Source organism: Histoplasma capsulatum, genomic scaffold, assembly GCF_000149585.1.
Source record: "Histoplasma capsulatum NAm1 scaffold_11 genomic scaffold, whole genome shotgun sequence".
NCBI lineage: Eukaryota > Fungi > Ascomycota > Eurotiomycetes > Onygenales > Ajellomycetaceae > Histoplasma > Histoplasma mississippiense.
The window spans coordinates 579600-600526 of NW_001813972.1; the positions used below are offsets into that span (position 1 = coordinate 579600).

The following is a 20927-nucleotide window of genomic DNA, read 5'->3' on the forward strand; positions in this document are numbered from 1 at the left end:
GTGAGGAAACTGTCATGAGCTGTAGCAGCAAGTAAGACCACTCTTGCTGCATCAGTTTCCTCACTGAATACAAAGCTCCCATTCAGCTGAAGAGGATCATCACAGCAGCACATCAGATGCAATGTGGCATGTTATAGAAATCTTCTTTATCATCAATACTGTTTCTTCTGTATCTGGCAGAGCTGTTGTGGTAAAACTTGAAATCGCATTTTGATTATGCAGACTTGCTGCATCATCTGCTGAAGCAGCCGCCTGCGCAGCACAACATCAAAGGCACCCTGCACATCCATTGTGACCATGGACATTTCCTTGTTTTGTGCGAAGGCTGCCTTCATCTTATGAGTGAAAGCAGTTATCAGATCCATTGCAAATCATCTGAGCAGTATCTCTTTATGCTGTGGGCTGACTATGTTGTGAATGAGTGCCGTGTACGCCAGTTGCCTTGCAATGATGTGTTTCAGCCTTTTGAAAATTACTGAAAACAGAGTAATGAGCCTTCAGGAGTGGACTGAGCTTCTATCTCTCTTACTCATCTTGAGTATCATTGCTATCTCTGCCAGTTTTCAGGCTCATGGGAAGTGGTAGAGCTGGAGGCAGCAGTTGTATAGCTGCTGTATAAAGAGAGACACATGCTGTCAGCATGCTTTGAGCATCTGCATTGTGATTCCATCCGTGTCTGAGGAGGTGCTCTGTATCTCAATGATGTTGCGCTCCATCTCCTCCATCTCAATCCGGAGGTTCCAGAGCAAGTTCCTCATGCTGTTTCAGTGCTCATCATTTAGTGAATTATACTCCAGATCATCAGCTGAGTTGTATCACTTCAAAATTGCTTCTTGAAATGTTTCAGCTTTGACAGCTATCTCTTCTATGATCTGATCCTCAATCACCAAAGGGGGTGCTCTGAGGTTGAGTTTCAGCTTATATCATGCCATCACTCAGTACAGATCTCTACCATCTCTGACTTCATTGATCATCTGCTTTCAGTATGTATGCTTGATCTTGTGCACTGTGTTTTTGAACTGATGCTTCGCGGCTTCTGTCTGATGAGTAGTGAGCTCTTAGTGTGCTCTTCAGCAGTCTGCTATTCATTAGAGGGCTGTGATCTGCCTTTATTGAGCTGGCTTACTGACTGCCTGAGCTGCAGTCAGAAGACTCTGAGTGAAGTGCTGAGTCAGATCATCAAACTGTGCCATATTTCCAACCCTCTCTGAGCAAAACATGTTCATCATGAGACCTCTGACAAGATCTGCAAAGGGCTTCAGCTGAGAGTCTGTGATCTTGATCCGAGCATCACTCAGCTGTGTTTGAAGTGTTGTTGACAGTATAGTGATCATAGACTGGTGATCTGAGCCGCAGTGTAGATCTTGACGCACTGTAGTGGAAGCAAAGGCCACATTGGAGAAGGTGAGATCAATCACATGACCTGCTGCATGAGTCGGAACCCCTATCTCTCCCACAAAGTCCATCCCATGTTCACTGGCCCATTGGACAAGCTCCCCGCCCCGGTGCAGATTCACTGCCCCTGGTTCAAAGGCATCATGCCTTACGTTGATATCCCCACCTATCAGACAGCGGGCTGGTGGGCTCAGATTGGTCAGATAGTCCATGACTGCGTCTGTCCCAGGCTGTCTGTACACATTGAGAATGTGGCAGCCATTTACACTGACCCATAGCAGATCCCTGCTTTGCACAGACCGGTGTTGCTGTGCCCTTGTCTTTGAGCCCTTGCGTACATATGTCATGACCCGGGGCCTCTCCTCCTCTCGCTGCTCCGGGTTAGTGTCATCCCAACGGTCTATAGGCGCAAAGCACTCATACGCTGGGTGGTTAGAAGTCTTGGTGCCAGGGTGTGTGTATGGCTCCTGTATACAGATCACTTCACAGCCCTGCTCGAAGGCAAGCTGCAGAGCTGCTGTGTGACAGGGGGCTGCCCTGGCCGTATTTGCCCAGAAGACCTGCAGGGGGCGATTTTCCTGCTGGTTGTTCCTGCGGCGCCAGCCGCGTCGCTGGTGTTGGTGTCCTAGCATGAGGAGTCACTTGGTGAGCTGCTGCCGAAGTCCACCTGCGGGATGAGGTTGAAGGCCTCCAGACCTGCCGTCTGCATGCTGGAGTCAGACTGTTCTTTAGCTGCTTGACTGTGCTGCCGCACTGCTGTGCGAGCTGAGCGTCGCCTGGTGCGGGCCATCTGCCAGGTGGCACCCTCCTCACTGATGGAACTCTGAGTCGCCGCCCGCTTGCGGGGTGCTAGCCCAGCGGGCTGTGTTGACTGGGTTGACTGAGTGGTTGGTGGAGGCACCACCACTGCGACCATTGGTGCTGGCTGTGCTGGCGGCGGTTGCCGCTCCTGAGCATCCCTGTGGCACCTGTCGCCAAGGCGGCGAACAGCTGCTAGCTCTTTTTGAGTTAGGCGCCTGAGGGTGCCATTCACGCGCCTGGGTGCGGCAGGGCAGTGCTGATGCCCAGCTGGGTAGGGTTGGCAGCAGTTGGCACATCTTGGCGCTCTCTTGCACTCCGCGCCTGTTGGCCCCTCATGCTGGCTTGTGGGCTCACTGCAGTTGGAGCATCTTGCCAGTCGCGCACACTTTGGTGGGTGGCAGAACCCCTGGCATCCTGGGTTATGTCTCACTGTCAAAGGCCGTTTCTCAATCAGCCTGGCCCTCTCACTGGCATTGAAGAGTGAGAAGCCTTTTACTGAGGCAAGGAAGGAGACAATCCATGTAATCTTCCCTGTCTTGGGGTTCACTCCATGACGCGAGGGTCAACAGCTCACTGGCTTTATCTTTGCCTGAGTCAGAACCTCTCCCTCAATCATCTTGTCTGTGAGGATTCTTACTCCTTCCCAGTTCTGAACAAATTCTGAGACCTCTGAAACAGCATAATTGTACCACCACTCTGATAGCCGGATCTCTGTGGTGTCAAAGACTTCACAGACACATCCTTACAACTACCCACGAACGTAGGGGTACATTTGAATTTTCCACTTTTCCAACTGTTTTTCGTATAATTTTAACCCCCCAACCCGTTCAATATCATCGCACGCCCTCTGCGATTTCTCTACGTGTGTGTACTGCACAGGTTGAGTGGTCATGGAGCCCTCAACGCCCTCCCGTCCGCCCAAGGACATCGACACGGCCTACACCAGGCCACTGGAGCCGGAGTCACCGGCCAATTTTGTCACTGAAAAGGCTGGCAAGAGGCAGAGGAAGACTGTCACAATGCCTCCCCCAGTCCTCAAAGGAGCCAGCGACAGCATCCCCACGGCCACCTCTCGGCTGCAGAAGCAGTTTGAGGAGGCTCAGCAGCAACAGAACCTGCAGCAGAAGGCTCTCATCAGATTGGCAAAGACTCTGGACAGCTGGGTTGAGGAGGACAAGCAGTCAGTCAGTCAGAACTTTGCCCGAATCTTCTGTGAGAGGTTTGTCAAGTATGTGACAGCAGATCTGAATGCAGCATCAATTCTGAGAGGGGGTGCTGCCCCGGATACTCATCCGCAGCCAAATGCAGCAAAGACAGCGGCGAGGGAGCCGACTACCTGGGCGGGTGTTTGCTCAGAGGGGGGAAAAACTCTGCCCTCCCTGGGGTTACCCCTGTCAAGACTGCGGCTTCCCCAGCAGGCAGGGCTAGTGGAGCTAGCCTGCAGCCCAAAAGCGCCAGTCAGCCAGGGGCCCCACAGGGGGCACAAAACAGCAGGAGGACCCACGAGTCCTGGTCACCCTCCAGCCAGAGAAACGGGTCGCCCGGCTACAGCCATATGCTGTGCGGCAGGCAATCGTTGCAAACATTCAGGGGGTGGGGGATGTGGCCAATGTGCCGAAGGTGGAGCCCACCAGGACAGGTTGGGCGATCACACCAAGCAACAGAGGCATACGCGACGCTCTGACCACTGAGAAGGCAGTGGCTACTCTCTGTGAAGTCCTTGGCGCCATACGTCGGGCCGGAAGTGGATGCGCAGCTCAGAAAAATCCTTTGCAATGAGCTGAGTCTTCTCAAGAGTTGCCACCGGGATTCTGTTTTCTCTCTCTCTCTGTGTACATAGAAATCTCTCCAGCGTAGCACGTCTCCATGCCCTTCGGGAGGCTTCTGAAATACAGGCGCTGCCCGTGTTTTCTCCGGGACGTTAAACCTATACATACATACATACATACATACGTATGCAAGCAGTGCTTATGACGAGCCCTTGTGTAATGTTAAATACAGACAAGAGTTGGTTATACAGGAGGAATGCTTAGTGTTGAATGATGTCAAAAATATAATAGGTACATAAAAAAATTAATGAAAAACAGGATTTAATACTCACAATACAGGTTTTCAGCTCAGAAACAATAAATTAAATCAGATAGTAGATTCATCTGAAGATACTTATTTAGCAGATTCACATTTCTTTATTTTAGAAGTTGAGAAGTTGATTTTGAATGTAATGTTGTCTCCTTGTGAGTTTTGAACTCACACATCTTGAATCTCCCCACCCAGGTGCTATCTGGTGGCCGCATTACGCATTATAAATAGTGGTAGTGAGAACATAATGGAAAGAGGTAAGAATAAATAAAGATAATATAATAAGGAAATAATAAATAAGTGCATTATAATAATAAATACTTGAACATTCTTCTTTTTATATGCTTGATAAATTAGTAGTTTGAATGTTTTCACTGCTATCTGAATGAAGTCAGTGGTTCTCTTGATATTTTTTTGTAAATGTGGTCGCTTTCTGATAAGATTAAGCAACAATTGTGTGCATCTATCAGAGTTTCAAATTTTATAAGTCATGACAAACTGAGTATTAAATCATATTCAAGGTGTTGCATTTTGTATATATAAACATTCTTTTTCTCATATTCTTCTATATAAATGTTGAATTTTATCATATTGTAGGAGGTGAATCCTCTGAGATCATTGAATTTACTGAGCTTACACAGTTTAAAAAAGAAGATCCACTGAAGCTTATACTTTTCAATCAACTAAGTGTTTATAACAGTGTAGTTAAGGAACCCACTGTCTATTATTGCTCATACATTGACTAGACTATTCACAATGATAGAGATTGTGATTGCATTCATTTGCATTTTTTACTCAAACTTTCAGCTTGCTTCTTACTTCTTAAACTCTCATCTATATTTTAGATTGAGAGCTTTTTATTTCTCTGTTCTTACTCATTTGTAGATGTAGTTGTGTTTATATAGTGTAGAAGCTAAGCTCATTGCATTGATGTATTGATTTGCAAAATGCTCTGATCTGTTTCAATAAATGCAAATTTTTTGAATGATTTAATCAGTAACTTTCATCTGAAGAGATCAGATATCTTTGATCATTCTGTATTTACATGAGAAGTTTAATTCATGATGTTTACAGAGGTGGTTGGTATAATTAATGCACTGGTAGATGTAAAGTTCTGTCTATGATTGTTACAGCTTTCTTGTATAGCGTTGAAACATATAAGATTGTTGTCAAGTTGATGCAAGTGGGTGCAGTAGTTGTGGTAACATAAAGATATAAAATGTAAAATGGAAAGTTTAAACAGTTCAAAGTTGATGTATTGATTTAAAAGATTATTTTTCACAGCATCATTTCAATTCTGTCCTTCTGCTTTATAGATTTTACTATCAAAATCAGGCAGATAATTCATTAAAGAAGTATTTCTCTGACAGTTTCTATTTAATCACTGCATTGTATGTGCTTGCAGTGTAGAATTCAAGAATAGAACATTTAATTGATAGAAAACTTCTTCAGAAATACACATTTTATGTGTGCATGATTTGATTCAAAATTGAAACTTCATTAAAATGTCTTCTTCTAGCTGATTATAAATATAGCAGATTTGTGAGAGCAGAGAGTTTATCACAGACTCATTTTCTTCAAGCTTGACTTTTGTTTTTCATTTTCAAATTAGATAGATTGAAAGCTCTCTCATGAACTTGTTGAGAAGAGAAAGGTGTTTTTTTCTTTTATATATAAAAAGTATTAAGACTTATATGGTTTCTGATATATTCATATTCAGATAATTCAATTATTATTGAAGCTTTGTCATCTGTAAGAATTGCTGCTGAAGAAAGTTATGAAGCTCAGTGTTATCTTCTATGAAGTTTCAGTTTTCACTTATAAAGAGATGTTTGTAATTCATTTTATTTTCATATGAGGTTATAATTTTTGATTCTGATAACTTGAAGATCAGAAAGTTAAGTTCTTCAGAGAAGATATTTTATGAACACTCTGATCTGTTCACAGACATACGATTATGAAGTTTTTAAATGCTCAGAGTTCTTTGCAGCATTATCACAGTGATGCAGCTTTGTAGAACTTTAGAAATTGCAGATGTTATCACAACAACATAGTTTTATGAAGATTTGATAATTTATTTCTTAATATAAATACCTGGATGCAATCATAAACATAAAGCATTCAGACTGATACAGATGAATCAATTCATAATATAATAAATGTATTTTAATTAACAATCTAACACTATTTTAAATACAGATTATAAATTGATTAAGAAAAGAAAGAGAAAAGAGATCAGAAGAAAATATTATATGAAGAGGGTTTTTATAAAAAAAAATTTGAAATGAAAGAATATCAGAAGCTATTTCACAGTGGAGGATGAAGTAGAAGAACATTAAAAATTATATAAAAAAATCATTAAAATTATACAAATACAGAGTGTGAAGCAGAAGAAGTTATATAAAAAAATCATTAAAAGCTATATAAATATGAAATGCAATAACAGAGATGAGTAAATGCAAAAGAGAAGTTGATTGTGTAAATTAATTATTAACAGATGCTAATTCATCATAAAAATGAATATTGAAAAATGAATATCATTTAAAATTTCAATACAATTTTTAAAAAATGATCATTGTTTAAAACTATCATTGAACAAATCTTCATTATATTTCATAAAAGATTTTGATAATTATATAAGTTGATTGTAAAGTATACAAAATGCATTTAACATCTCATAAAATATTTTATGTAAAATGAATGAATATTTTCAAAATAATAAAAATTATATAATGATTATATGAGAAGTTAATTTTTATTTTGAAATTGTATCAAATAAATATTCAAATTTTTTCACATTTCAATATGAAAATTTTTGTATAATAATATAGAGAAATATCATTACTTTTTCTTTCATCTTTATCACATTCATAACATCAGATTCAAACATAATTGTATATTTTTTAAAAAGAATAATGAATTACATAAATATTTTTCAATAAAAATGTGTAATATTTTTAATATAATTAAAATGAATATTTGAATTCAGCAGCTGTATAATATATAAAATATTAATAAAAGATGTTTTATATAATACTTTTTTTTATGATATTAAAAAGATTCTCATCATCAAATTCATGGCTATTTTGACAAACAATTGTTGATGAAAATTGATATATTATTGAATTATGATTTGTAGAATCTGTTTATTCATCTCATTATTTTATTATTAATTATTTTTCATATTAATCTTCACTGATCAATCTTTTGTATGATGAAATAAGAAACTTGCAAAAATATATTTTTTTTTAAATTGATTCTAAATTTCATGTCAAAAAAATATGTTTTTGCAAACTTTTTTTTAATCAATATTAATGGATTACTTTCATTATGAATACTATTCTACATTATTCTACACTATTACATATCATTGAAGTTAAATATTGTTTATTTATATGATCTTGATAAAATATGTGAATACAGTTGTTTAATTCATCAAATATTTGATTTTTTTCATCTGTATTTTGTAAAAAGAAGCTGTAATATTAGTACAGCTGTTCTACTTACTGAACAGTTGTCATATTGAGCTGTACTTTTTAAAAAAAGTGGAGATCTGTACAAAAAGAATGAGTACACACAGCCACACTGAACAGGCCCTTAATGCTCAACAAATATGAACCACTCTACGGAGTACGGAGTATCCGAAATTAAATAAATAAAAATTTACTATCGCCAAAGGAGTGTTCAAAAGACAAAAAAAAAAAACTCAGATGTTCTAAAAGAAAATCTCTACTGAGAGCATCTGATTGTCCTCTATTTGCCTACACACACGCAGAACCGCTATTCGATACGAGCTTTTCGATAGTCGAATCGATATACGCCTTGCCCAGAAAGTAGTGAAAGATCGTGGGCTGTCAGGAGATGAGAAGGCGTCAAACACATTGTACCAAAGCGCGAAATTGTGCGAAGAAATTACTGGTCATCACGACAAACAATGATCAGGGTGACTGCCCCAACATCAACTGGTTGTCGCTATAGCATAGCGGATCTCTGTGTCCAGTGCATTGAATGTGGTTTAGAACGTATGTATGCAGAGTCCATACATATATTCATGCATATATATGAGTGGTCTCTGCAAATTGATGATAAAACGAACGACACTTGCACAGGTTCATAACCCTTATTTTTGGAGGGATTGGATTGACTATCAGATGTTACTGAGCTTCTTTGGCCCATTGTCGTTGAATCCGTGTCCCCGCCAAAAACGTGACCTCGCGCATGAGCCCGCCGTTTTGGATAAATTTTATTTCAACGCCTCAACGAGACTCTGTCGCTGGCAGAGGAACGCCAGCCGTGAAGATGAATGGCGGGTTTGGACTCATCCATGACCGTCCAGGCCAGCGATGCTACACATCGGAATACCCAGAAATAGGGTTTGTCCCTCCGTGCATCAAGGGAGCGGCCGACGAGCTATTTACTCGCGCAACAGCGAGGACCAACCTTTGACACTCTCAGAATGCATTTCGGCCGATCACATCGGTCAATCTACCAATTCCCTCATCGCCATGACCACTCTAGTCGCGACGCGTTAGTGTTGGTCCATTGACAAAAAAAACTAAGCGAGATGACTAAAAGCGTGGTAAAAGCGTGGCGAAAGCTGCACAGATTGGTGTCCTGCAGGTGAAGAATATCAGCACAATATTATTAGAAACATATATGGTGATCCTGTACCATACAAGCTAACCCCTTCGCCGTGCCCACCCTCCGATACCGCTATCCCGCGCACCCTGCCACGACTTGTACAACGCATAAAACCGCATTAGTGTGCGCTGGGAATCGCCTACCTTCTCGAAATCGACGACTTGAATCACCATAGATATATGGCGACACAACTTGCTGCCAGGCTGGGGAGGTAAGGCTATCACACGTTCTTGTTGAATCTGTGCAAGGCTACCACAGCCTAGAAGACGTTAAATTTACTTCCAAATTTTCCGCGCAACTGCTTCTAGGAAAGCGCGAATTTCACGATCCTCCCCGGCTCGATCCTGTGGCAGCCCTGAAGAAAATCCAATCGCGTGAAATACCTGGAGAGCGAAAGGCGATATCTTGAAAATCCCAGCTCTCTCGCAAAACTGACGGAAAGCATCTGTCGGACCGTCATCAACCGATGACTTCGCCGGATATGACCCATTCAACGAGACAAAGGCAAATGGAAAAAAAGAAAAGTGCGACGTCGCCGGAAGCTTCCATCCATATAGGGGCTCAGATATATGTGGCCAGGAAAGATAAAATCAGCTAATGACGATAGTCACTTCAGCAACCTCTAAGTTCCACTGACCTATCAAGGACATCCGAAGCGAAGAGAAGATCTTGTGATCGATGGCAGACTGGCAGTTCTAAAAACCGCCTTTGGTCAAGAAATTTCCAGCAGACGGTGCACACGCCGTATCCAGATTCTAAAGAATGCATACTAGCCAATTACAGGAAGTGCATTGTAGGCGACACTGAGACTGTGGAACGTAACTATGCAGTAGCGCTATCGCAGGATACAAAGGGTTTACAAAACAGAGACTGTCCTAATCAAGGATCCCGCATCCTTATCTTATATTGCTGATAAAATATGCCTTTTAACATGTTTCGTGGTTGTGCCTAGCTTCCTTCACATCTGTGGAGTGCTGGCTTCTTAAAGCCTAAGTGGCTGCTCAACAGCTACTAACGCTTCAATGCTTTACAAAATCACTCGCCAGGTGTCCTTTCAATATTATTATGAAATAACGTGCGAAAATCATGCACGCGCTTAGTCCTTGATCGAGAAATATCTTGGCGCTGTTCCGCGCGAAGCTTATTTTCCGCCTTATTTTCCGCCCTCTGCGACGGGCACGGGCTGACTTTTCCCCGTACCTTATGCCTGGCCCTTGACAATTACCCCGCATATAAATTCCAACAAAGATTATAGATCCAATATCCCGCAACATGATCAAACTGCTGTCGGAAATCCAGCAACTACACTGAACACAGTTCGAACTCTCGTCACCTCCCACTTTTCCACTTATCAATATGCCTCTGATCGTGCAGAATGTCAAACCTCGCGTCATTCTGGGTTTGATGACTTTTGGTCCTGATACTGAAGCAGGCGCACGCATCACTTCCCTAGATGACTACAAAAAAAGTCTAGACTATTTCCAGCAGCAAGGCTATAACGAAATTGATACTGCCCGCACCTACGTTGACGGGAAACAGGAAGCCTTTACAGCCCAAGCGGGCTGGAAGGAGCGGGGCCTCAACATAGCGACCAAATGGTATCCTAAAGAACCAGGCCATCACCACGCTATGTTGTGAAAGAGAAACTCAATCAGTCCCTAAAAGAGTTGCAAACAGATTGCGTGGATATTTTTTATCTGCATGCAGCGGATAGATCGGTCCCTTCGCAGAGACGTTAGAGGCTGTCAACGAGCTCCATAAGGAAGGGAAATTTGTGCAGCTTGGATTGAGTAATTATGCAGCTTTTGAAGTTGCGGAGATCGTCACTATGTGCAATGAGCGCGGTTGGGTTAGACCAACAATCTATCAGGCAATGTATAATGCCATCAGTTAAGTCCATCGTTTCCTTTTTCCTTTCCCTGCTTTGTCACACAGATGGAATCAAAGCCCCACTAACTGCCTTCCAGCCCGCTCGATTGAATCAGAACTCATTCCCGCCTGCAGACGCTACGGTATTGACGTGGTAATTTACAACCCACTAGCCGGTGGCCTCTTATCCGGTAAATACAAAACCACCGAGATGCCACCTACCGGCCGTTTTGCGAACCCGTCCTTAGGCGCTATGTACCGCAAACGATACTTCAGAGATGCGAACCTCGACGCTCTGCGTATCATTGAGCCGGTCGTGCAGAAGCATAATCTAACGCTAGTCGAGACCGCACTCCGCTGGGTGCATCATCACTCTGCGTTGAATATTGGAATCGGACCGTCATCGCGCGATGGAATTATCATTGGCGTGGGCAGCTTTGAGCAGCTGCAGGCGAATTTAGCGGATATGGAGAAAGGGCCGTTACCCAAGGAGGTTGTGGACGCACTGGATGAGGCGTGGCTGATTGCGAAAGCAACGAGCACAGACTACTGGCATATGGATTTGAAATATACGTATAATACGGTTGAAGCCTTGTTCGGACCTAAAGCTTGATTCATTATTTTTTGGGAGGTTATATTTCGGTTTAAGGATCCTCTGCATTGTATATACTAATCAGAATTTTTCGGAAATTGTACTAACTACTTCATTACTTATGGAATCATGACACCCGTCCGCTGTGGGTCAGACAAGCAAAGTTGAGCGCGATGTCCACAATTTTCGCTCGCGCTTTTGGAACCATGGTTGATAAAAAAAACTTTCATACTATGGCACATATATTAAAGGATTAGAGTTTTTTGGGGATGACGGGTCTGGGTTCCACAGGAGATTCCTGGGTCCAAATCAGATCGCTCTGTTTCTCCAACCATTTTCCAACTCACGATGACCGTTTTCCATCATGCCTGTAGTGGACTAGTGACCACCAGTTCGATGACGTAATACAACTCAAATCTAGCCCAATGGCCTGTATAACAGAACCATGACCAGCCATGGTTCACTCAATCCGAAGGTTTTCCCTTCATGGCGATTTATTCCATGCAACTTCAGCTGGAAGATTTGAGAATATTCATTCCGGGCCCACTGCAGTCGCAGCTCATTTTGAAGCAGCTATTTCTATTCATATATACATTCCCTTTCCCCTCGAAAAATCACGTTCTCACTGTGTCAGGTAATTGCCACATGGACATGGGAATGCGATTCTGGGCGTGATTGCACGTTTATTTTTTTTTTTTTTTGTATCTGGCCGAGAAGGCAAGGAAGTGGTGAGAAAAGGAGAGATAAAAAATTAAAAGAAATAAAAGCAAATGTCTTCGTGCTGCGACAAAAGTTGCCCATCGCGAATGGTCAACTCATCTCATCTCTCCCAGGAAGACACTGGTGTGAAAAGTGGTGACAGCATATGCCCAGATGGCAATGTGGACAATAATGTCGGCAAAGAGAGTCAGGGAGAAAATACTAGAGATCCGGAAAACCAACTATCCGATGGCGACTTTGAAGCACTATCCAAAAATGATCAGGGGTGGAGGAAAATAGTACGGAATTTTACACCTTCGTACGTCCCCCTTCTTTCATCGAATTTACCTCTCTGTGCTGGTTGATCAAGCTTCGATTCACTCAGAAAGGATGAGGGTTCTCGCAATGCCATTATTGCCAAACCGAAAAGGAAACCTTTCGCTAATTTGTCTCTTATCTCTCCCGCTTTATATGCAGATGGTTCACCGTGAATATGGGGACTGGGATAGTCTCTATCCTTCTCTTCAATCTCCCATACAACGGAGTGTGGCTCTACTGGATATCTGTTGTCATTTTTGGGCTCAATACAATTTTGTTCAGCACGTTTCTGACAATCTCCATCTTGCGATATACGATTTGGCCGGAGATCTGGCGTGTTATGCTCAAACACCAGGTTCAGTCGCTTTTCATCGGGACATTTCCGATGGGGTTTTCCACCATCGTATCGATGATTTCTCTTGTGTGTTCGCCTGTGTGGGGCAATTGGGTACAGATAGTCACCTGGGCATTATGGATAGTCGACTCCGTCATTTCCCTTGACGTGTGCTGTCGGCTTCCCGTTTATGTTGTACGTATCCAGTAAGGCTATATTTCTTGATTTCTAGCCTTCTACATCCTGGTCGACATTTTTTCTTTTTCAAGCTACCGTGGGCTAATTGGATTGTGGACAGAATGATACCTGGGAGACAAACGGATTTACCTTCAATGACCGCGGTATGGCTGTTGCCCGTCGTCAGTACGATCGTTGCGGCGTCTACCGGTGCAGTTGTAGCCGATTACCTACCAACGCCACAACTTAGTCTGTGGACAATCATAGGTTCGTACATTTCACGTTCATCCGTGATTTTGATGTTGAGGATGCATTGGGTTATTGAGAAATTTACCTTTTTTTTTCTAGCTTCGTATATTCTCTGGGGCCTGGGGATATTATTTTCCATGATAATCCTCGCGGTATATTTTAAGAGGCTGGCGCTGTACAAGCTACCACCAAAAGCCATGATCGTCAGTACTTGCATTCCTCTTGGACCAATGGGTCAAGGGGGTTTTGTGTGAGTTAATTTCCCAAGTCTGTTCTTGTTTAGAAACAACTTATAGGTCCCCTTGCTGGTTTGAGCGATTGTGGCATTTGAAAAGCTGATTTCATCTCAGCATCCTAAAACTCGGTGTTGATGCGAAGAAATTCTTCCCACTGAATAATACCCTTGATGCAACTGCTGGTGACGTATTCTATGCAGTCGGATTCATGATCGCATTGATTCTCTGGGGGTTCGGGCTCCTGTGGATGCTTTCTGCGATTATTTCTATTGCTCAATGCAAGCGAATTCCGTTTTCAATGGGATGGTGGGCCTCCATATTCCCGCTGGGCGTTTATGCTAATTGCACCATATTGATGGCGAAAGAAATGCCGTCTCAATTTTTCAAAGTGCTTGGTACAGTATGTGTCATCCCTTGTTGGAACTATCATCAGACAAACATTCCAGACTCACTCTAACTTGTTAATAGATCCTGTCACTCTGTGTATTGATTTTGTGGATTATCGTCTCCGCAGGAACTATTAGGGAGGTCGTAACTGGGCGCGTTTTCTTTGCGCCATGTCTTAGTGACCTGCGGGTAAAGAGAAAGAAAAGGCTGGGGATTAAAGCTAACTAATCAGCTTGCATATATATATAACTACAGTGCATCGACGAACATACATAGAGTTATAAAATATCTAGAATGGGACAAAGAGCAACCCCCTTCATCAAATATCAACAATATATCATACTATATAGATATGTACTTTAACATCTAGCTAGGTCATTTGTCAACATTATATTATATTAATATAAATAAGGAATATCAGAGTAGTAAGCTTCAGAGTTATATATTCAATCACTAAAAATGTAATTATAAATATCTGGTCAATGACCCAACCAAAATTGGACCCATACTAAAGGCGTCGTGGGTTATGAGGGTATATATCATGTGACGGCGGCTGATCTTTAGGCGGTACCTATCCCCTCGTCCGTAGGTTTGTGCAAAATTAGCGTGGTTTCAATTAGTGTATGGAATTCTGCACCGGCGCCCTGGGCATAACCAATAGAATCCTATATAATTTTATGTGAATAATAATTGGTCATTTAGATCCACTGATTGAAGATCCCATGTAAATCTTAAGAATGTGTATGGAATTCAACGCGTTTGAAGCCCTGCCTGTCTGCCTGCCTGCCTGATTCTCATATATTCACCCACCTATCCCTCTACCCGCGAATATGGAACCCCCCAAACCTGCGAACGTGGAATCCACTGAGAAACCTACTAAATCCAATGGTGAGTTCCTTATATTAATCAATTCAAATGACCTAGCTAACTAATTCATTCTCTAGTTCATACAAAAACATCAAGAAAATGAAAACGGCCTGTTGAGGAGGTTATTGCAGAACTTCCACCTCTAGAATCAGTGAAATTCCACCCAATACTGCCTACCTCATGAGATCCAATTCTCAATATTTCTGCAAATATCAATATTAGCAGTTCATACACCCTGTTTACCTTATTCTTCTTTGAGGAATGCTTTCAAAATATCAGTAATTCTACTAATCTCTATGTAAAATTAAAGAGAGATACTAGAGATACTGATGATGAAGCTCCAGAGCTTTCAGAAATGGAGGAGAATGAGAAAGCTCAAGATATAGATATAGAGATTTCTGAAATATCTATATTCTCAAAGCCTTCTATTCAGCAATGTTCATGGAAAAATATCAATCCAGTGGAGATAAAGGTCTTTATAGGCATTCTTCTCTATATGGAAGTTCATAAATCCCATCAAACTGATCTATACTGGTGGAATGATCTGAAACAAGGCTCTATTCATTCCATTCAATCCTATATGACCCATACGCGTTTCAAACAAATTAAACGATATATCCATATATCTAACCCTCATGAGGCCCGCCGCCCGGAGGCCAAAAATAAGGATTGGTGGTATAAGGTAGAGCCATTAGCTACTAAGTTTCATATGACATGCTGAAAATACTATACCCCTGGCTCTAAGATTTCCATTGATGAGATTATGGTTAAATGCTTTGGACAGAGTCAACATACATACAAGATGTCTAATAAACCAATTCCTTGAGGATATAAGATATTTGGCCTAGCAGAACATAGCTATTTATGGTCTTTTTCCTGGTCTAGCCGCCGGCAAGGTATAATGCCTATGTTTCAATTCTCTATGTTAACAAAAACCGGATCTATGGTGGTGAATCTGGTGAAGCGGCTTCCTATGGTATCCACGCTGAATACGCTGAATACCATGCTGAATGCTACCCCTAATATCGACCCTAATATCACCCATAATATTGGCCCTAATATCAACCCGAATATCACCCCCCTGAATGCTACACCGAATGCCACGCCTAATGAAATCTCTATCTCACAGCTGGTCATATTCTATTCAATTTATATGAATAACTACTTTACATCAGTTCCTTTATTCAAAGAACTACATCAACAGAGGTATGGAGCATGTGGAACCACTCATCCAAACCAGGTTCCAGCAGTACTAGGTGAGCTTTGAGAGCATTCAAATTCCATACCCTGGAATACCCTGCATGCCATTGAAAAAGAGAATGTTCTCTGTCTTGCTTGGCAAGATAATAATATGGTATTGGCACTAACTACGATTCATTCATTGAACGCAGTTATTGAATGTACTCATAAATGCCCAGGGGAACTCTCAACCAATGCCAATATTGTTAGAAAAGTCTTTGAAGATCAACCACAAAAGAAGCTGAAAATCCCATTGATTATAGATGATTATAATCATCATATGAATGAGGTAGACCTAGCAAATCAATACCAGGCAGCATATACTAGTCATAGAGTCACCTATCACACCTGGCTTCCTATTCTCTACTGGCTTATTGATCCCGCAGCTATTAATGCATACCGGCTTCAATATTTATATATGAAGCAGTAGGGGATTCCAGTGAAGGATCTTCCTTCTCATATAAGCTTTCATGAGAAGCTTTACCAGGAACTCTTTGAATTCACATCTAGGATTCATGATAATCTACCAAGGGAATGATCAAATTCTAATCTAAATCATCAATGGATTCCTCTTCCAAAGCAGTATGTTTGTGCCTGGTGTCAATATAAACGAAAGATTGGCCAGCAGAAGTATAAAAAGATAGAGAGATCAAATTCTGGCTGTTCAGAGTGTCAAAATACCCCCTTATGTTTGAAAACTCAATGTTGTGCGGAATTTCATAGTATATCCTAATATCTATTTACGCGGATCATTAATTAGGGTTTATATATTACACTAATACCAATGAATACTCAAAAATACACTGATTATTCAATGAGATCTCGTATAATATACACTAATGAAACCACGCTAATTTTGCACAAACCTACGGACGAGGGGATAGTCTGTAAGATGGGGGTGCGGCCACTCAGAGCATCCCATTTTTGTTGCTGTTTTAAGCTCATTCCTTGACACGTGACTCAAAACCTACACCGCTTTTATTTCAATATCACACCCCAAATCTCTTTAACAGCCATTTTTCACATACATTTTTAAAAGAGTGATAGTCGCGATGTTGTATCTGTGAGCTATCAATGCTCAGTCTAATTGTGGCACAATGATGCTCTACTTCTTACAATGTATAAATTCAATGTCTTCAGCTTTTTTGAATCATGTTCTTCATTCACTCTTAGTGATACTGTCTCTACTGTCTTCAAACATTTTTATTTACTCACTGTAAGAAACCCGCACTAAGGTGCCAGTGCTAGGCCGGAATTAGCGATAGCCCTAAAGATATGACATCGCCGAACATAGCACCACCAACGTCAATATCAGGTTTGAAATCAAGGCATTATCTTGCCACTTGCATCATACTACGCCATCTACATCATATCAAGTTTGATCTGCTTACAATACTGCGTGTATATAGCTAGCAGCTGGTCCAACCTTCTAGGGACCAGCGGATCATTCTGTTATAATCTGACCCCTACGTTCTACACCCTCAATACCTAACTACTTGATCCGAATCCTCTCCGATATATCACTGTATTATCTCCTACTGCTTGATCCTCGTAGAGTCCTAAGGACCAACCGAAATATAAGCAGCCATTTCCAACATCGCTGCTTACACTCACACATTTTTATTTATTCACATATTTTTATTTACACTGCTTCATTTCAATCTTTTTATATTAATTACTTTCTCTGCTTTCTTTTATTATCTGAATGATATGTTTTTTCAATGGACTTGCTTACAGAAGCCCTTCAAACCCATCAAGAAAAATCAATATATTCAAAAAAAAAATAATCAAAAAACTCATTTTAGATGAATTCTGTGTGAAAGACATTGTCAGATTGATTTGATTTCAAATCACAAATAAGAAATATATTGTTGTTATAATTATTATCAGCAATTATATTCAGCATTTCTGAAATCAGTGAATTTTATATATATTGAATTTATGATGAAATATGCTGACATTTTTTGTGAAGATATTGTTCATTTATCAGAATTGATACACACTTTCATTTTTCTGCATGTGTGGATAAGAACTTCTCAGTCTATACTGATTGAAGATTGAAAAATTTCAAAATCATCAAATAAAATATAATTTAAATTGAATGAAAATTTTTTTGACTGCTCTTTAGAAGAGAGACAGATCAAATGATGAATGAATTGATGAGTGAATTAATTAATAAAATAAAATCTTAATTTAAAAAATCATTCTCTTCATTTTTAATTCTCAATATTAATTCATTCTGAGTTTTCTGATGAATAAGTACAATTTGAATCTGTCAATTAATTATAAATCAATAATAAGTATGAAAAATCTTATGATCATTTTTTACTATCACTGATGTTTGCATATAGCATTTGTTATTCATAAATGATATACGTGACAGATTAGCATTTATTAGTAATTAATTTATACAATCAATTTCTTTTCTGCATTCACTTGTTTCTGTCATTATGACTCTGCATAATTCTCAATGTTCTTCTACTCCATGCTCCACACTCATGTCATCCTTACAACTACCCACGAACGTATGGGTACATTTGAATTTTCCACTTTTCCAACTGTTTTTCGTATAATTTTAACCCCCCAACCTGTTCAATATCATCACACACTCTCTGTGATTTCTCTATGTGTGTGTACTGCATAGGTTGAGTGGTCATAGAGCCCTCAACACCCTCCTATCCGCTCAAGGACATTGACACAGCCTACATTATGCCACCGGAGCTAGAGTCACCAGCCAATTTTATCACTGAAAAGACTGGCAAGAGGCAGAGGAAGACTGTCACAATGCCTTCTTCAGTTTTCAAAGAAATCAGTAACAGCATGCCCACAGCCACCTCTCAGCTGCAGAAGCTGTTTGAGGAGGCTCAGCAGCAACAGAATCTGCAGCAGAAGACACTCATCAAATTGATGAAGACTTTGAACAGCTGAGTTGAGAAGAAGAAGCAGTCAATCAGTCAGAACTTTGTCTGAATCTTCTGTGAGAGATTTGTCAAGTATGTGATAGCAGATCTGAATGCAGCATCAATTCTGAGAGAGAATGCTGCTCTAAATACTCATCCACAGTCAAATGCAGCAAAGACAGCTGTGAGGAAGCCGACTATCTGAGTGAATATTGCTCAGAGAGGGAAAACCTCTGCCCTCTCTGAGGTTACCTCTGTCAAGACTGCGGCTTCCCCAGCAGGCAGGGCTAGTGGAGCTAGCCTGCAGCTCAAAAGCACCAGTCAGTCAAGAGGCCTCACAGAGGGCATAAAACAGCAAGAGGACTTACAAGTCCTTATTACTTTTCAGTCAGAGAAACAGATCACCCAGCTACAGCCATATGCTATGCAGCAGACAATCATTGCAAACATTCAGAGGGTGGGGGATGTGGTCAATGTGTTGAAGGTGAAGCCCACCAGGACAGGTTGGGCGATCACATCAAGCAACAGAGGCATACACAACACTCTGACCATTGAAAAGGCAGTGGCTACTTTCTGTGAATTCTTTATGTATGTATGTATGTATGTATAGTTTTAACGTCCCGGAGAAAACACGGGCAACGCCCGTGTTTCAGAAGCCTCCCGAAGGGCATGGAGACGTGCTACGCTGGAGAGATTTCTATGTACACAGAGAGAGAGAGAAAACAGAATCCCGGTGGCAACTCTTGAGAAGACTCAGCTCATTGCAAAGGATTTTTCTGAGCTGCGCATCCACTTCCGGCCCGACGTATGGCCATTCATGGTGGGGCTATAGTGTGGTTCCCTAAGGGGACCGCCGCTGCCATGCCTGGAAGGCTTTATAGTGAGCAGAGAGGGATACCTCTCTCAGTTGATTAGAAAGCTGTCTGTGCTTCTAACATCAGAAGAAAGACAGACAAGATAAATAATGAAAGAAAGAGAGGGAAAGTGTGTGTTCTGAAATGAAAAGAATAAAAGAGAGAGGTGAAGGAAAGACTGTGTCATCTGCAACACCTTGTAGTCACGTGACCTGGCACAGACCCGGGGGAAAAGAGAGGAGAGAGCACTGAAGAAGGTTGTGACAGGAAAAGAGCAGAGAATGACAGAGAGAGCAAAGAAAAGAAGGAAGAAGAAGCATTTGAGCCGATAGAGACAAAGGCAAACGAGAGGAAAACAAAGCAGAGCACGCGTAGATACAATGCCGGCAGTCAAAACCATATCAGCTGAGTCAGACACGTAGACTGTACTGATTACACCACAGCTAATTGAGACAGATGAGCCTAGTTGTGCTATCTGTACTGTCTGCATAGACTGTGATGTCCCTGGCAGTTGCACTAGCTACCGTGGGTGTACTCAGCAGGCCGGCCTCGTGGAACTGCTGCGGGGGTTGTCAGATGGTTTGCAGCCAGCCGGCTGCGTTACCTTGTGCAGTACCGTGTGTAGAACTGCGTGCAGTCCAGCAGTTCTACAAAGTCTGTAGGGGTCAGAGACCCTAGATAGGCAAACGCCGTCGCCCGGTTGTGTGGCCGTGCTGCTGGCCTCTTGGGCCAGTGAAGAAAGTGCCTCTGTGAGTGTCGACAGAGCACCAAATGTTCTGGGCTCTTGTTGTGTCCACAGACACAGGTGAGCCTCGCATCTGCATGCTGGAAACGCCTGTGGTACCAGGAGAAGTCCCCATGAGAGGAGCGGAGTGCGAGCCAGCGGTGAAGGGCATGCCGTGGCATGGTGAGCTCCGGAGGGGCCTTCACTTGGTATGCCCTAACTAGTGGATAGTTAACTCGAACAATAAGATGACGCTACAAAAAGCGTGGCGCCAAGCCCCGCCATGGGCTGGTTCGAACGCTAATGCATTTCCTGGAATTCGAACGAATTTGAGCACAAGAACAACAAAAGAAATGCAATCTGTAGGAAACCCAGGGATAAACGCCAAATAGGGGCGAAAAAAAAAATTCAGGGTCAAGTACCTGCCGAGGCAGCAGTTGTCCCACGAATAAACTGGCCTACATGGCCAATCCCGTGGAGGCTTAACCGGGAAGCACCAAGTGTACTCCGTACCTAGGTAGTGCCTGCGTGGAATCCAATCACCTGATTGTTGTGGCTGACAAGGG

The 20927-nt window shown here is 41.8% G+C and overlaps 6 protein-coding genes across 6 annotated transcripts; 3 read left to right on the top strand and 3 right to left on the bottom strand.

Moving 5' to 3' along the window:
- Positions 1–152: 152 nt before the first annotated feature.
- Positions 153–335, bottom strand: HCAG_08423 (predicted protein; the record flags this gene model as incomplete). The annotated part of the gene is made up of 1 exon (XM_001536591.1): positions 153–335. The coding sequence occupies one exon, from the start codon at positions 333–335 to the stop codon at positions 153–155; it is 183 nt and encodes a 60-aa protein (XP_001536641.1).
- Positions 336–635: 300 nt separating this feature from the next.
- On the bottom strand, positions 636–2311 carry HCAG_08424 (predicted protein; the record flags this gene model as incomplete). The annotated part of the gene is made up of 4 exons (XM_001536592.1): positions 636–759; positions 943–961; positions 1127–1795; positions 2038–2311. The coding sequence occupies 4 exons, from the start codon at positions 2309–2311 to the stop codon at positions 636–638; spliced, it is 1086 nt and encodes a 361-aa protein (XP_001536642.1).
- Positions 2312–3086: 775 nt separating this feature from the next.
- Positions 3087–3880, top strand: HCAG_08425 (predicted protein; the record flags this gene model as incomplete). Its single annotated transcript, XM_001536593.1, has 2 exons — positions 3087–3424; positions 3505–3880. 2 exons carry the CDS (start codon positions 3087–3089, stop codon positions 3878–3880), a joined length of 714 nt encoding a protein of 237 aa, XP_001536643.1.
- Positions 3881–10751: 6871 nt separating this feature from the next.
- HCAG_08426 (conserved hypothetical protein) lies at positions 10752–11398 on the top strand (the record flags this gene model as incomplete). Its single annotated transcript, XM_001536594.1, has 2 exons — positions 10752–10791; positions 10884–11398. 2 exons carry the CDS (start codon positions 10752–10754, stop codon positions 11396–11398), a joined length of 555 nt encoding a protein of 184 aa, XP_001536644.1.
- A 749-nt stretch (positions 11399–12147) lies between these two features.
- Positions 12148–14053, top strand: HCAG_08427 (conserved hypothetical protein; the record flags this gene model as incomplete). The annotated part of the gene is made up of 7 exons (XM_001536595.1): positions 12148–12395; positions 12554–12815; positions 13027–13069; positions 13254–13404; positions 13505–13790; positions 13859–13966; positions 14033–14053. 7 exons carry the CDS (start codon positions 12148–12150, stop codon positions 14051–14053), a joined length of 1119 nt encoding a protein of 372 aa, XP_001536645.1.
- A 6184-nt stretch (positions 14054–20237) lies between these two features.
- Positions 20238–20543, bottom strand: HCAG_08428 (predicted protein; the record flags this gene model as incomplete). Its single annotated transcript, XM_001536596.1, has 1 exon — positions 20238–20543. The coding sequence occupies one exon, from the start codon at positions 20541–20543 to the stop codon at positions 20238–20240; it is 306 nt and encodes a 101-aa protein (XP_001536646.1).
- Between the last annotated feature and the right edge of the window lie 384 nt (positions 20544–20927).